Here is a 14,059-nt window from a genome sequence, read left to right as displayed (position 1 = left end):
ACAGGGCCTCTGATAGCATAATCAGATTGCAGCTTCAAAACTTCTGTGGCATTTGAGTTGTTGTCATTTATAACTTGGAAGTGAACCTGCCCAAAATTCCCTGGATACACACAGAGAAATTGATAACAGACTGCCTCTTTTATGACTCCAAGGAGGCCACACCAATCACATCACTATTGGCAGTCAATATGATTTTTGACATGCTGTAAAAAAAAAAAAATCAAGCAAGCAAGCATAAAAGGTCTTACGGCATTTGTTTAGATGAAGAATGGGCTCTCAAGCTGTGCTGGGGCAAAGTTTGGGTTTCAGTCCTGGTACCCCAGGGATTGTACTGCAGACAAAAGAGAATTCCACATTTATCTTATAAAACGAGGCAGCTGCCCAATCCAAGGATGCTTAAAAAATAAAGAAGGGAGGAGGAGGCTGGGAGGAGCAAGCAGAAAGGGAAAGGTCAATGTGCAGTGTCAGACTTCCAAGCTGAATGATCTCAGGAAGTGCCAATGTAACACCTTGCAGGAATTCAGGCAGTCAGGGCAGAAGTGTTAAATTAGGCTTAGCTGCAGACTTCAATGTGCCAAACGTTGTATCCCCTTGGAGTCAGCCAAGCTCCTTTCAGCAGATCAGAATGATTTGATGTTTGTGCTACAAAAGTACCTCTCGGGGGGGGGGGAGGGTGAGAGTGAAGGTGCATCAACCCTTCTGATTTAGGGAAAAAATCTTTTTAGGAAAGGACCAAGCAACATCTTTTGTGCAGAAGGATACACTGGTGATACATCGTGAGCCAGAAAGTTGTGGCTCTTTTGCATGGTTTAGTTGCATGTAATTGACATTAGCTGCTTATGATTCCCATGAACATGGTGCATGCCAACATCAATGGGCCCATGTTTAGAACTCCTTGGAGAAGAATATTTTTTTCTTCTGCTATTCTTACCCTCAGTGCTTGATAAAGCACTGGCTATGTAAGAGTGGGGGTGGGGAACCACCATTGGAATCCCGAGAATTATACTGTTAAAAGTTTTGATTTTTATGTGCCTCCTTTTTCTACTACTTTATGGTTTTGTTTTGGCATAAGATTTCTCTTTGCATTTCATGAAATGGCCAGAAATACTTCCCATTTTTATTTTTTTATTTTTAAAAATAAATTCTGAAAGTTTCAAGTATTTCTTTTATGATTCTCATGCAGAGATGAAGCAACTGCCCTTCTCCATTGATCGTCAGCATTCAGGAGCGATAGTGACGAATATATATAGATATAGATATATGCACACACATATATATATATATATATATATATATATATATATATATATATATATATGCTTTCGTAGATTTTCACGGGTACAGGAATGCAGGTTTTGGTGTCCTCGGGTGTCTTCCCGTGTAAAAGTTGGGGTGTCTAGGCGACGTTTCGACGAGGTCTCACTCGTCATCTTCAGGCTGGTGCTTTCGGCTTCTTGTTACTGGAACAGAGCAGGATCTCAGTGTTTGAGTTCCTATAAATACTGTTGAGGGGGTGTGGTGTATAGCCTCCAATGTTCTGGGCAGAGAGGAAGTTCCCAGGCTAGTGTGCCTTTTCTTCTTTTGTTCCTTAATTACTTGAGGGATATCTTGAGTGATTTCTTGTAATTTGGCCACACGGGAAGGAAAAACTGGATAGCTTCCTCACACATCTCAACAGCCTACACCCCAAAATACAATTCACTATGGAAATAGAAGCCAACAACCAACTTCCCTTCCTTGACGTCCTAATCTACAAAAAACCTGATGGCTCCCTAGGACACACTATCTACCGGAAAAAAACACACACCAACCGCTACTTACATGCACAATCACACCACCACCCTGCACAAATAAACTCCGTAGCCAAGACTCTCATCTCCAGAACCAAACGCCTGGCTGACAAAGACCACTTGACAACTGAGTTACAGAATCTCTCAAATGTGTTAATTGCCAATGGATACCAGCAAAACAGGGTTACGAAGCTAATCCAAAAAGAAACACCCCCAAAAAACCAAGACACAGAAGAAAACAATGGCATGGCCCTCCTTCCTTATATCAAGGGCACTACAGATAAAATTAGCAAAATCCTCCATAAACACAATATCAAAACAGCCTTTTGCACCAACCAAAAAATAGCCAATATCCTCAGAAACCCCAAGGATAAAATCCAGTTGGAAAACCAAGGGGTCTATGAAATACCCTGCAAAGTCTGCCCAGCCACGTACATTGGACAAACAAACAGACGAATAAATGCACGTATCGCAGAACACAAGAATGCCGTCAAAAAAGAAGAAAAAACTTCCTCTCTTTTCCAACACATGAAAGAAACAGGACACGAAATTAATTTTGCAGATTCCAAATTGCTCTTTAACATGGAACATCACCACAAGAGAATAATCATGGAAGCCATCGAGATAGAGAAACACCCTCACAACATGAACAAGCGTGACGACACATCCCGCTTGCCAGACATCTGGAAATTAGCCCTCCCCACAAAAACTGACACCAGATCCAGAGGCACACAGAACGCTATCACCAATCAACCACACCAGACCCAAACCCAGACCCTCTCCACAGATAAATTACAGACACCATCCAGTAGCCAAACCATGGTGGCACCTCCGGATGCTGCACCCCCCTGCAATCCCTACACAGATCTGGCTGACACAGGCCACAAAACCACAGCTCGCCCCTATACACGAAGCCAAGCCAGAGCACAACTAAGTGCAGTACAGCCATCTTCTCAGAAAAACTCTTCACAAAGTTCAAGAGGTCAAGACACAAAGACTTTAGCAACTAATCCACACCTAATGACCCACCTAAGTGGTACTCAGGATATCACTCAAGAAATCACTCAAGATATCCCTCAAGTAATTAAGGAACAAAAGAAGAAAAGGCACACTAGCCTGGGAACTTCCTCTCTGCCCAGAACATTGGAGGCTATACACCACACCCCCTCAACAGTATTTATAGGAACTCAAACACTGAGATCCTGCTCTGTTCCAGTAACAAGAAGCCGAAAGCACCAGCCTGAAGATGACGAGTGAGACCTCGTCGAAACGTCGCCTAGACACCCCAACTTTTACACGGGAAGACACCCGAGGACACCAAAACCTGCATATATATATATATATATATATATATATATATATATATATATATAAACAAGTTCATGCCTTGCTTTGGCAACAGCCCTACTTATCTGTTCCCACGTACTTAGGGATACAGAATGAAGTCTTCCATTTCAGGTCCACGTCCCAGGTGACAGGTAAAGGATCAAATGGGTGGACTGCATCTTTGTGGAGAGCGCATGGGAGCTGAAGACTTTCCTTCAGTTGCAGTTGTCTGAGTACCAGGGCTCCATCCCAAGTCACAATCTGGCAATCCTGTTTCATAATAGCAAGCATGTAATACCAGAAGAACCCAGTGCTAGAGCATCTTCCTTCTAAAGTATCTTACATATTACTGTGTGAAGTTTGGGCAGGGTAGTGGGGACTGTCCTGCCGATGACAAGCAACTTTTTTTTTAACCTCTTCATAGGCTGACAGCCACATATGCAGTGCTGGATTTACGTATAAGCTAAGCAAGCTATAGCTTAGGGCCCCACTCTCTTGGGGGCCCCCAAAAAAATTAAAGGGAAAAAACTGGATGTACATTTCCAAAATATAAGATAAAAACAAATAAAATAAAACCTACATACAGCAACAGTGTTTTGTGTTGTGTAGGCTCCTATGATGCAAGTAATGGGCCCCGCCTGCTAGCCTCCTCCCTAAAATATCACTGGTTTGCTCATCTCTATATACAGGGTGCCTACATTCTGCTATTTATATTTATTAATAGTTTGCTTCATATATTTACACCTATTATTATTTCATGTTATAGCAAGTTTCTAGAGACTGGATTATGAGTCTTTGTAAACTGTGTTTCTAAAGGAACTTTTGTTATTGCCAAATGCCAATGTGTTTGCATTATTAAGTTTGTTATGAATAAAAAATCATTTTAAGTTAGAGCTTAATAATTACTTCACTGTTAATATACTTCTTAATTGTATTTCAGTTCAACAATTACTTTGATAAAATACATATTTTGTTATGTGCAAATGGCTTTAAATAACTATTAGATCCACAAATTACCATATAGCATATATTCAACACAAGAAACAGCAACAATTTGTTGTTGACAAAGGACAGCTGGACATATAAAGGGCCCTAAATCCGACCCTGAACATATGACACTAAGGGTGACATAAGTTCTGACGTGTATGTCTTTGCCTCTTCGGTCGTGTGGAAACAAAACACAAAGTGGAGAAGCTGAACTTTTGGCTCTATAACAAAATGATGCATGCGATTGTGCAACAATTTCATACACCTGTGAAATTTACCTAGCTATCCTAGGTATATTTATGTAGATCTGAGTTCTATGAAATCGGTGCAACTTGCTTCAGAGTGAGGAGGCTTGGAAAGGCCATTTCAGACAAATGTCTTCACAGTAAGAAATTGTTAGGTGCTGCCATCTGGGGACCCGTGCCCTGGTTCTTTTGCGGTGGGTCCTGGATTTCAGTAGCAGACAACATTAGTGGACCACCAGCAGCAGCGGTGCTCACCTGTCCTCCCAGCAGCTGATTCCCCACCCTGAAACATCAGCAGGCTTCTGTGCTAGATTGCGTCACCTTTCCTGGTGTTATGTACTGAGCTGAATCCTAGAACAATAGGATCCAGAATGCAGCAGTCTGATTGGTCTGCAGGAGCCACCCAATCCAGCTCCAGGTGGAAGTGAATCAGCGACCTGATTGGCCTGCAGTAGCAGCCAATCAGGCTTCTGGAGGAGGTGAATCCACAACCTGATTGGCCTACAGGAATTAGCCAATCACGCAGGGCCCATTGTGTAAATAATGTATATATAGCTAGACATTTGGGGGAAAGTTCATTCATTGCTACTATGAGTTGAATAAAGAGCATGAAATTCACACTCAACTCCGAATATATTTCACCTAGACTCGTGGACTTCTGCCAACAAGGCTTGGGAATTTCAGGTTCTGTGATGACACTTGGATCTTAATGGCACACAGAGTTCTTAAAGGCAGGAACACTTCGGAAAAGGGATGGATTTAGTTTCTACTTGCTTGCCACTAAAGAGCAACGGTGTGTGTGTGTGGGGGGGGGGTGAGTTGGAGGCAACGTATTTTCTCTGGAAGCAAACGGCAAAGTGTGAGCTTCTAAAAGCTTTTATATCTACGGAGACACATGGATTCAGTAAAGAAGGCATAAATCACCAGATGACATGGCAAATCTGTGGCTTCCAGAATGACTTCTCATTCTCGCTGTGGATGATACCTGCAGATCCCTTCCCAAACCTGCAACCCTGTATCTGTGAGTTCAGAATCTATAAGAGGAAACCTGCCCAGCCATTTCCTTTGTTAGGGCATTGAGCTCAGCTGACTAGTTAAGTACTTCCATGTACTTTAAAAAGAAGTCACCCTGTCACCAGTGAGGCAAATGGGTTAAGCTCCCTCACCTGGTTGAACATGAGATCACTGTGTATGGGAGAAGAAGAGGAGGAGGAGGAGGAGCCTGAGTTTGGCTGATGCTGGAAGTTGGAGACACAGAGGCTCATATTTGCTCTTGACTAAAGCTGGAAACCCAATGAGTAAGCAAGGCCATCTGTCCTATGCTCAGTTTGTATACATGTATACAATTGTATAAATGAAACCATATACAGTGGTACCTCGGGTTACAGACGCTTCAGGTTACAGACGCTTCAGGTTTCAGACTCCGCTAACCCAGAAATAGTACCTCGGGTTAAGAACTTTGCTTCAGGATGAGAACAGAAATCACGCAGTCATGGTGCGGCAGCAGTGGGAGGCCCCATTAGCTAAAGTGGTAACTCAGATTAAGAACAGTTTCAGGTTAAGAACGGACCTCCGGAATCAATTAAGTTCTTAACCCGAGGTACCACTGTATCCCAGGGGCACCACAGTCTCTGATGACCTTCATTCCAAGGAAGCCTAACCCTGGCTAAGCACTGGAACCCCTGGAGTCTCTTGCCACTGGAGACTGGGGTGTGTGTGTGCAACACTAGCTTTCACCGCACAGTTCCAGAGCACAAGAATGCTGCTGAGAGTGTAGAGGAGAATAACTCATCTTTCTTTCAGAACATATTACATGGGCCTATTATTTCTGCAAGAGTTGCAGGCAGTGGCGTAGCGTGGGGGGTGCAGGGGGGGCCGGCCGCACCGGGTGCAACATCTGGGGGTTAGGGTTAGGGGGCGCAAATCCACGGGTCAGGGGGCGCAAATTACTTGCCTTGCCCCGGGTGCTGACAACCCACGCTACGCCACTGGTTGCAGGTGGGGGGAGGCAGACTTATGCATGCTGTAGGTAAAGATCCAGTAGCTTTCACATGGGATAGATGTAAATTAATTTTTATTTAAGCCATTCAGCCTTTTTGAATAACTCCACACACACACACACACACACACTTCTGGGACAGGTAGTTTAATTTCTATCATCTGGGGCTTTCCTAAAGTCTAGCGTTGTTACACATGCCAGTGATTGAGCTACGTTGGATGTATTTGGAAAAGCTCGAAACGACTATATTCATTCAGGAAATTCTGAATGAAGTAAATCCATATGTGCCTTAAGAGTCTTAGACTTCAGAGTGGGACGGCATATTCTGGCTTGTAACATTGTCATGAATAATTCTGCCTGTTTGAAGTGTTGCTGAAATATGAACAATGTTGATGCCTTAAATTTTAGTGTAGTTGTATTTCAAAACTTAAGTGTTGGCGCTCATTTTCCCTTGGATATATATTACCTATAGTGTTCCATTATCATTTAGATGGTGCAATGTTGGTTCAGGCTGGTGGACGTATGGAAGAGGGCTTTTTCAATAGGGGGCCCCACATTTTGGAGCCCACATTTAGGATTCAACCATCTCCATCATTGAACTGAAAATATATTTGTTTACTATCAGCTTTTCAAAATCTTAAGGATTTTAGTTGTGCTGTCATTATGTTGCTGTTTTATCTTGCTATCACTGGTTTTATAGTGCTGACCACTGTTTTAATGTTACCTCTGACTGCCTCTGTTCGATTTTGTTGTGATAGTTTCCTTTTAGTTTTAACGACGATGTGTTTATAGTGACATCAATCTGTTGAATTTATATTTGTTTAATATATATGGTTTTTATATAGACCAATTTATATATAAACCAATATATAAAATTGTTTAATTTATTATTAATAATAATAACAATAACAATAATAATAATAATAATAATAATAATAATAATAATAATAATAATAATAATTTATTTGTAACCCGCCCATCTGGCTGGGTTTCCCCAGCCACTCTGGGTGGCTTCCATAGAAACCAAAAATACACTAAAACATCACACATTAAAAACTTTAAAAATATTACTGCAAGTTGCCCTGCATAACTGCCCTCCCAAAGAGGAAATATAAATTTATTAAAGGTCTATGATCCGATTGGCCTGGGCCCACATTTGCTCTGCTCCAATAAGTGCTGGGCAGACTGTTCTTCTTAATTACTTTTGAGTAATGTTACAGGGCTTTGGAGAACCATGGGAAATCACAACGGTAGCTACTAGAAGAATACAGCTAGCACTATCACCCTTGTCCTTATCAATGCTAGGATATCTATGCTATCTATGGCAGTTTCTTGAAAATGATTCCCTGCCCTACCACAACTCTTAATAGTCATCTCAGCAATTCTGCTATTGCAGAACCTTAAAAGCGCATCTATTTAATGCATATTTAAGCTTTATTGATCACTTACAGTAATGGTTGTATCCAATTGCCATTCAACCTCCTTAGCATAGCCTCCTTTATATGCCTGCTAACTAAGATTTCGTTTCATGTATGTGACGGAATGAGCTTGAGTCCACAAAAGAGGTTTGTTTTTGAAGGTACCAAATGTCTTTTTGGTTGTTTCTGCTGCTCCCCTGAGTGAAATGTTAATCCCTGAGGAAGGTGATGCCCGTGGAGACACCCCCCCTTATTTGTACAACTACCCCCCCATCTGACCATCTAGATGACACAGCTGCCACCTTTGTTAGCTGGCAGTGGGAGCTAAGGGAGGAGCCCATTTGCTCTGGACATCAGTGGGGTCCTCTCACAGTCATACCCCACAAATTTGACCTGCCTTCCCTGCCTGCTCACAGGTGCTAAATTGCAGACCCTTTTCTGATTCATGTTGGCAGCAACTTTGAAATGCCTCTTATTTTAGGAATATGAACCAGTTGCCTCCCTCCAATACACTAAAAAAGAAAGGTGTTTGCTACAGCTTGAGTTCATTATAGCAGAGCTTTCCTGTAAGCACATGCCATTTCATTGAAGCTTTTGTTCTGGCTTTTGCAAAAGCAAATTCTTTTCTTAGAAGTAAGGCCACTCTGAGCGTATGCTGCATCTATTACCGCGACCTGGTGTCTAACGGGCCTGTTAGCTAGGGCCAGCTCTGGCCTATGTAATGCTGTTTGTAATGAGAAATCTAAACAGGGAATGGCAGTGAGGCATGACAGGAATGTGTTTCCATTGGAGAAGTTGGTGTAGAGAAAAAGTATAAGCAAAGCCATGTCCAGAAGGCCTTTTCAGCTGGCCAAGTCGGAAGACTAATGTTATTGTACATTGGCTGTCACCCTGCCAGCCCTCCCTCACTGATTTGTTTTCTCTTAAACTCTCTCTCTCTCTCTTCTTTCTCTCCCCCACCCCCTCTGCTAACTGTTTGCTCAGGTGGACAGTGACACCATTTGGAATGAGCTGCATTCGTCCGGTGCTGCACGCATGGCTGTTGGCTGTGTCATCGAATTGGCTTCCAAAGTTGCCTCAGGAGAGCTGAAGGTGAGGTCTGGGTTGCATTGTGTGTGGGAAAAGTGGGGCGGGGGGAGAACTGAAAGCAATGTTGTTGTTCTGGGGTTGAAGGAAGGGGAGCGGAGACCGGAGAATGGGGAAGATGGCGGGTCACTAAGGTGTGGTAATCTAAATAGCCTCGCTTGGCAATCAGCAGATCGTTTTATTACTCGAAGCCTTCCAATTCACTAGAGAGAGTTTTGCTTGCCAGCGTACTACAGTATTATTGCAGTCTCTCTCTCTTTTTGTTTTTCCCGCCCCGGAGTCAGTTGCACAACCGTTGTTCGAGTTAGAAATGACTCAGAGGATGTACAGATCTGGCACGCTATTCTGAAATTCCCTTTTGAAATGAATTTTAAATAAATTATTATCGGGTTGAAAGCATGGCCTCAAAAATGCCACCCAAGGCGAAGAAAAGTAAATAATGGACCTGTGGGCTTTGAAGAAAGAAGGAAACTGTTGATTGGAAGGGTAATGGTGCAGGCTATGCCTTTCCATCAAACAATCGCAAATTCAAAGCACTTCCCCAACCCAAACTCGGTTTTTGAGCTTCCTTTCTACACGATCTGAAAAGAATGAGATACAAAACCCAAATTATCCCCAGTCTAAACAATTTATAAAACCTGCATGCTCGACAGACGTTGACATTTTGTTTGATGTTATAACAACCCGGTTTTAAAGGTAGGCCCTGTACAGCCCAAATGGGTAGATACCCCAATAAACTTTCTTGGACGTGACACGCCATCAATACAATTGATGTTAGGTAAAATAGCAATGGATTTCACCCAGTGACCAAAGTCTACTGTTACGGTTCAGATCTGACGGCAAATGGAATTAAATGAAAAGTATGTAACTTTCTTTCACATGCTTACAGTTTCATGGTGATTTGGGCTTTTTTGTTTTTCCTCCATTGGGGCAAATGCAGTGTGGGGTTGGGTGAATTGGAAGTGAAGGAGAGGGGGAAATGGGTGAGCGCTTTGAGGGACCTCCTAGGAGATGGGGCACTTCCTGATACCTGCCCATCTATGCTAAACAGCTTGGGGGGGTAAGGATAGGAGATTGAAAGAATGAGAAACTGTGAGAACTGAAATGGACAGGTTCTTTTGTTCCTAGCCGTGCCTACCATAGCCTTGGGACACCATCCTGCAAAACCTGAACTGTAATGAACAGCTTACTTAAATCCCAGTGATTTCAGTAGGATTTAAGCATGGTTCCATTAGCAGGTTATATTTACATGCTTACTAAGGAAGTCACTACACCTCAGATTCAATCAGCTATCTGTAAAATGTGAAGAACAATGAAGACACTAAAGTACAGAGATCAAAAGCACCTTATTTATATGGTGTACAGGGATTTATATTGTAACCCATCTGAACATTTGCAAAATGGTGGCCTCTTGAGGACATATTGCATGGCGATGCTCTGGCTGTGCAGAAGGCTAATCATCGAAGCCACCAGCTAAAAGGAATAGGCATCATCACTGTGACCTCTATTCTCCAGTTTTCCCAGTTGTTACAGATACATGGTAACTATTCCTTCACTGGGTACAGGTCCATGAAAGTTTAACTATGGATACGTGGAATAATGTTCTACAGAGGCTCTGAATATGTCCTACTTTCTACACTTTTCAAGCCAACCATGCTGCAAGTTTCCCAAAGAAGCCATGGCCAATACATGTTTGCTTTATGTATCATTTATTTATTTATTTATTTATTTATTTATTTATTTATTTAGATAGCTTGCTTCCTGCTGTTCAGTTTAAATTTTTCAATGAATCCCTCAAAGCTGAAAATAAGCATAAAATCCAAATAAAATAACAAAACAGTAAATAGCTTGGGTTCTCTCTGAGAGAGTCATACTCTGAGTAAACCCGGATGAAATTGATGGACATTGACTATGAGTTTGACACTGAAACAACCCATTAAAAACCAGCATAGAATACGAAACATTGCGATAAAGCATAAAAGCAGTAGTAAACATTAAAATCATTACTTAGTTTAAAGCAGGGGCAAATAATTCAGTTTTGTACAGGTGTTGAAAGCTTAACATGAGAACAGCCTTCCATTATGTAGGTGCCACCGCCGAGAAGGCCCTGTTGCTGATAGACTGTCTACCTTGCAAAGAAAGGCACCCACACAATTGCCTTTGTGGAAGTTTGCAACATGAATCACAAATTCATACGGGTACAATCGGTGCCTTACATATTCATGCCCAAAGCCATAAAAAAACCCAACACACCAGCATATTAATTTTTGTCTGGAAACACACAAGAACCTCATGGAGCCATTTTAATGCAGGTGAACACTGCTTCATGTGACTAGTTCCAGGCAATGACCTAGCTGCCAGATTTTATAGCAATTTATAGGAAATGCCTTGTATTAACTGACTTGGGCTATGTACAGACTTGGGCTATGCACATGATTTCCACCAAAGAAGCCTAGGAACTGAAGTGTGTTAAGGGTATTGGGAAATGTAGCTCCATGAGGGGGGAACTATAGTTTCCAGGATTCTTTGAGGCAAGTCATGTGCTATGAATGAAAGATGTGTATGCAGACGTACATGCTCAAAAATAATAATTTAGACTTCCATTTTTTCCTGCTTAGAAAGTATAATTGGGATGATAAATATATCAGAATTTAAAAGCTGGCCTAGATAAGAATAATCAGACATGCTTTATGTGCAGTTGACACAACCAGGATTTGCTACAGGACCTTTATTGCTTATCTCCCAGGATTTATGGGGTCTTTCACATTGTGGATTTACTCTTCACTGTTTATCTCTGTGTAATGAAGAGCTTTAAAAACAAAGTTGTCAATCAATCTATTTTTTCAATGGCCACTGAAGTAGCTGCAGTAAAGCAACAAATACTTACATGGGTTGGGGGGGGAGCCCTCATGGTTTCCCCTCACCCATATTTATTTGCAGTTTATTTTAAGAAGAAGATTTAAAAGATTTCCAAATGGAATGTTTGTCTGGAACTGAATCCTGCAGATCAAGGTCACGCACACAGTGTTACAGCAGAATACCAACTGCATTACAATTTGAGAACACAGTGTCGTTAAAATACTATGGGGCTCGGGGACTATAAATCACTCTTTTATTTGCCTTCAGAGGCACCAGGGAAGGTCAGCAGAGGATAGCCACAGGATGACACACTTTTATCCCAAATTAACATATTCACTTAGAATAACTATCACCCTCTGGTCCTGTCCTCACAGTCACTAATACAGATCCATCAGCTTACACCTAATGTCCTCCTTCAGACATCCATCTCGTTGCCACTCCTAATACCTTGGGTGTATGAAAAACACACACCAGGAATCAAATGGGGATTAGCTTATGCGGTGAACAAGCACGCACAGTGCAGGTTTTTTATGAAGCCTGTTCAATTGTTCTTGCCTCTCATTTCCTCCGTTGTTCTCCTTGCTCCATTCACCAGCTATCATCTCCTCTTGTAACCTTGCAGTATACATGCTTTGGGCTTATGCTATGCCTACAACCAGAACAACAAAGAGCCTTGTGGCACCTTAAATAGGCTTACTATGGCATATGCATGAAGTGTTATCCTCGGTTTAAGGTCTTGATGGACATGGGGGGTGAGGGACCGTAGACACTGAAGCGGAAGAGCCAGAGCTCAGTGGTAGAGCACTGCTTCACATGCAAAAGGTCCCAGGTTCAATCCTCACCATTCCCAAATCACAGAACCATGGAGTCATAGAATTGGAAGGGACCCTGTCTGTCCTCTAATCCAACTCTCTGCAATGCAGTAATCTCAACTAATGCATCCGTGACAGGTGGCCACCCAACCTCTGCTTGAAGACCTCCAGTGAAGGAGAGTCCAGATAGGGCTGGGAATGTCCCCAGCAGAAATCTGGAGATAATTGGGTTTAGGATTGCTGCAGTCAAAGTAGACACTAGGGCTGCAATCTTCTGCCCATTTACTTGGTTATATATTCATGCAGAAGAGTTCACAACTGATTGATTTTAACCAGCAGTCTGTTATGAATTTGTGTACACATATTTTAAAAATGAAAGGGGGGAGGAATCAGCTATGATTTCACTATTTTGTCCACTTAGGCTTCATTTTTAGGCATACCTGGTAGTAAGTCCCATTGATCTAAATGGGACATATTTCTGAGTAGGCATGTGTAGGATTCTACTGGCTAATATATGTAGACTTCCCTATGGTCACATAACATGCTTGTGGTATAGCTGAACAGTGAGCCAATTTATCAAAATCTAGGCTATTCCCACCACTTGACTCCTTGTACAGATATGCCAGATTCTATACTATGACCTGGAAATACATTTAATTTTTTGAACGAAATGAATCCTTTGTGTCCTCTCCTCCCATCTTACGTAAGTCTCAGATCAGCAACGTAACTTGATAACTGACCAAAAAGCAGGGGAATCTGATTGAAACACTGAATCCGTAGCTATAATAAACATCTCTCCATTCCATTTGAAATCCCTTGTGAACTATTTGGTCTTTTTTATTGTTCCTGGCTAATGGACAGAATACCAGCTGTGAAACTGTAAAACAATACAGCCTACTTGAATCCCACTTTAAGGAGAGATAGTAAATGGCTTCTTTGGGTTAGGAGAATGTTGCCTCTACCTGTGGAATCTGAACAAGAATATTTTCCCACATATAAAAGTGGGTGAAATCATCCATCAAAACCAAGCTTTTTCTATTGTTATGTGGGCGCACTTCAGGGATATTTGGCATATCACTCTATATTTTAAGCAGGACCCTAGATCACTGGTGTGTAAGCATATCATAAATGTTGAGATGTCCAATGGTCTCGCTTTCATTCAATTCTCACCCTGTATCTACTTAACTTTTTATACACGGTTGCTTCTAAGACATGAAACCTAGAGGAGATAGTCAGATTCCCTTCTCCTGGAGAGCTTTAGCACTCCATTAACTCTCCTGCCCCCACCCTGAATTTCAGCCATTTGGAACCTTAAAAGTGAATTTTCTCTGGGCTTGCATTGGGATTTGGCAGACTGATTGGTGTGCTTTCATGTGCTTGCATATCTCATGTATCAAGATCCCATGGCAGTTTGGGGGCTTTAGTGCTTAAGAATGATAGATCCACTATATCTGTATCTTAAAAGTATATCTCTTTGAAGCGCATCATTCATACTGCTCACAAGAGGTGATTTGGCATAATGGGTTGGGACTTTGCT

General features: G+C 42.0%; 1 protein-coding gene across 5 annotated transcripts in view; it reads left to right on the top strand.

Moving 5' to 3' along the window:
• Positions 1-14,059, top strand: part of HDAC9 (histone deacetylase 9) — a 427,895-nt gene that overhangs the window by 299,803 nt on the left and 114,033 nt on the right. For all 5 annotated transcript variants that reach the window (XM_081883158.1, XM_081883159.1, XM_081883157.1 and 2 more), the window contains one exon: positions 8,750-8,857. In XM_081883158.1, coding sequence (XP_081739284.1) covers positions 8,750-8,857 — 108 coding nt within the window. The remainder of the gene's footprint in view (positions 1-8,749; positions 8,858-14,059) is intronic.

Source organism: Podarcis melisellensis, assembly GCF_964234715.1.
Source record: "Podarcis melisellensis genome assembly, chromosome: 12".
NCBI classification, from domain to species: Eukaryota; Metazoa; Chordata; class Lepidosauria; order Squamata; family Lacertidae; genus Podarcis; species Podarcis melisellensis.
The sequence above is the reverse complement of the archived record's forward strand: the minus strand, read 5'-3'. Positions and strand labels throughout refer to the sequence as shown.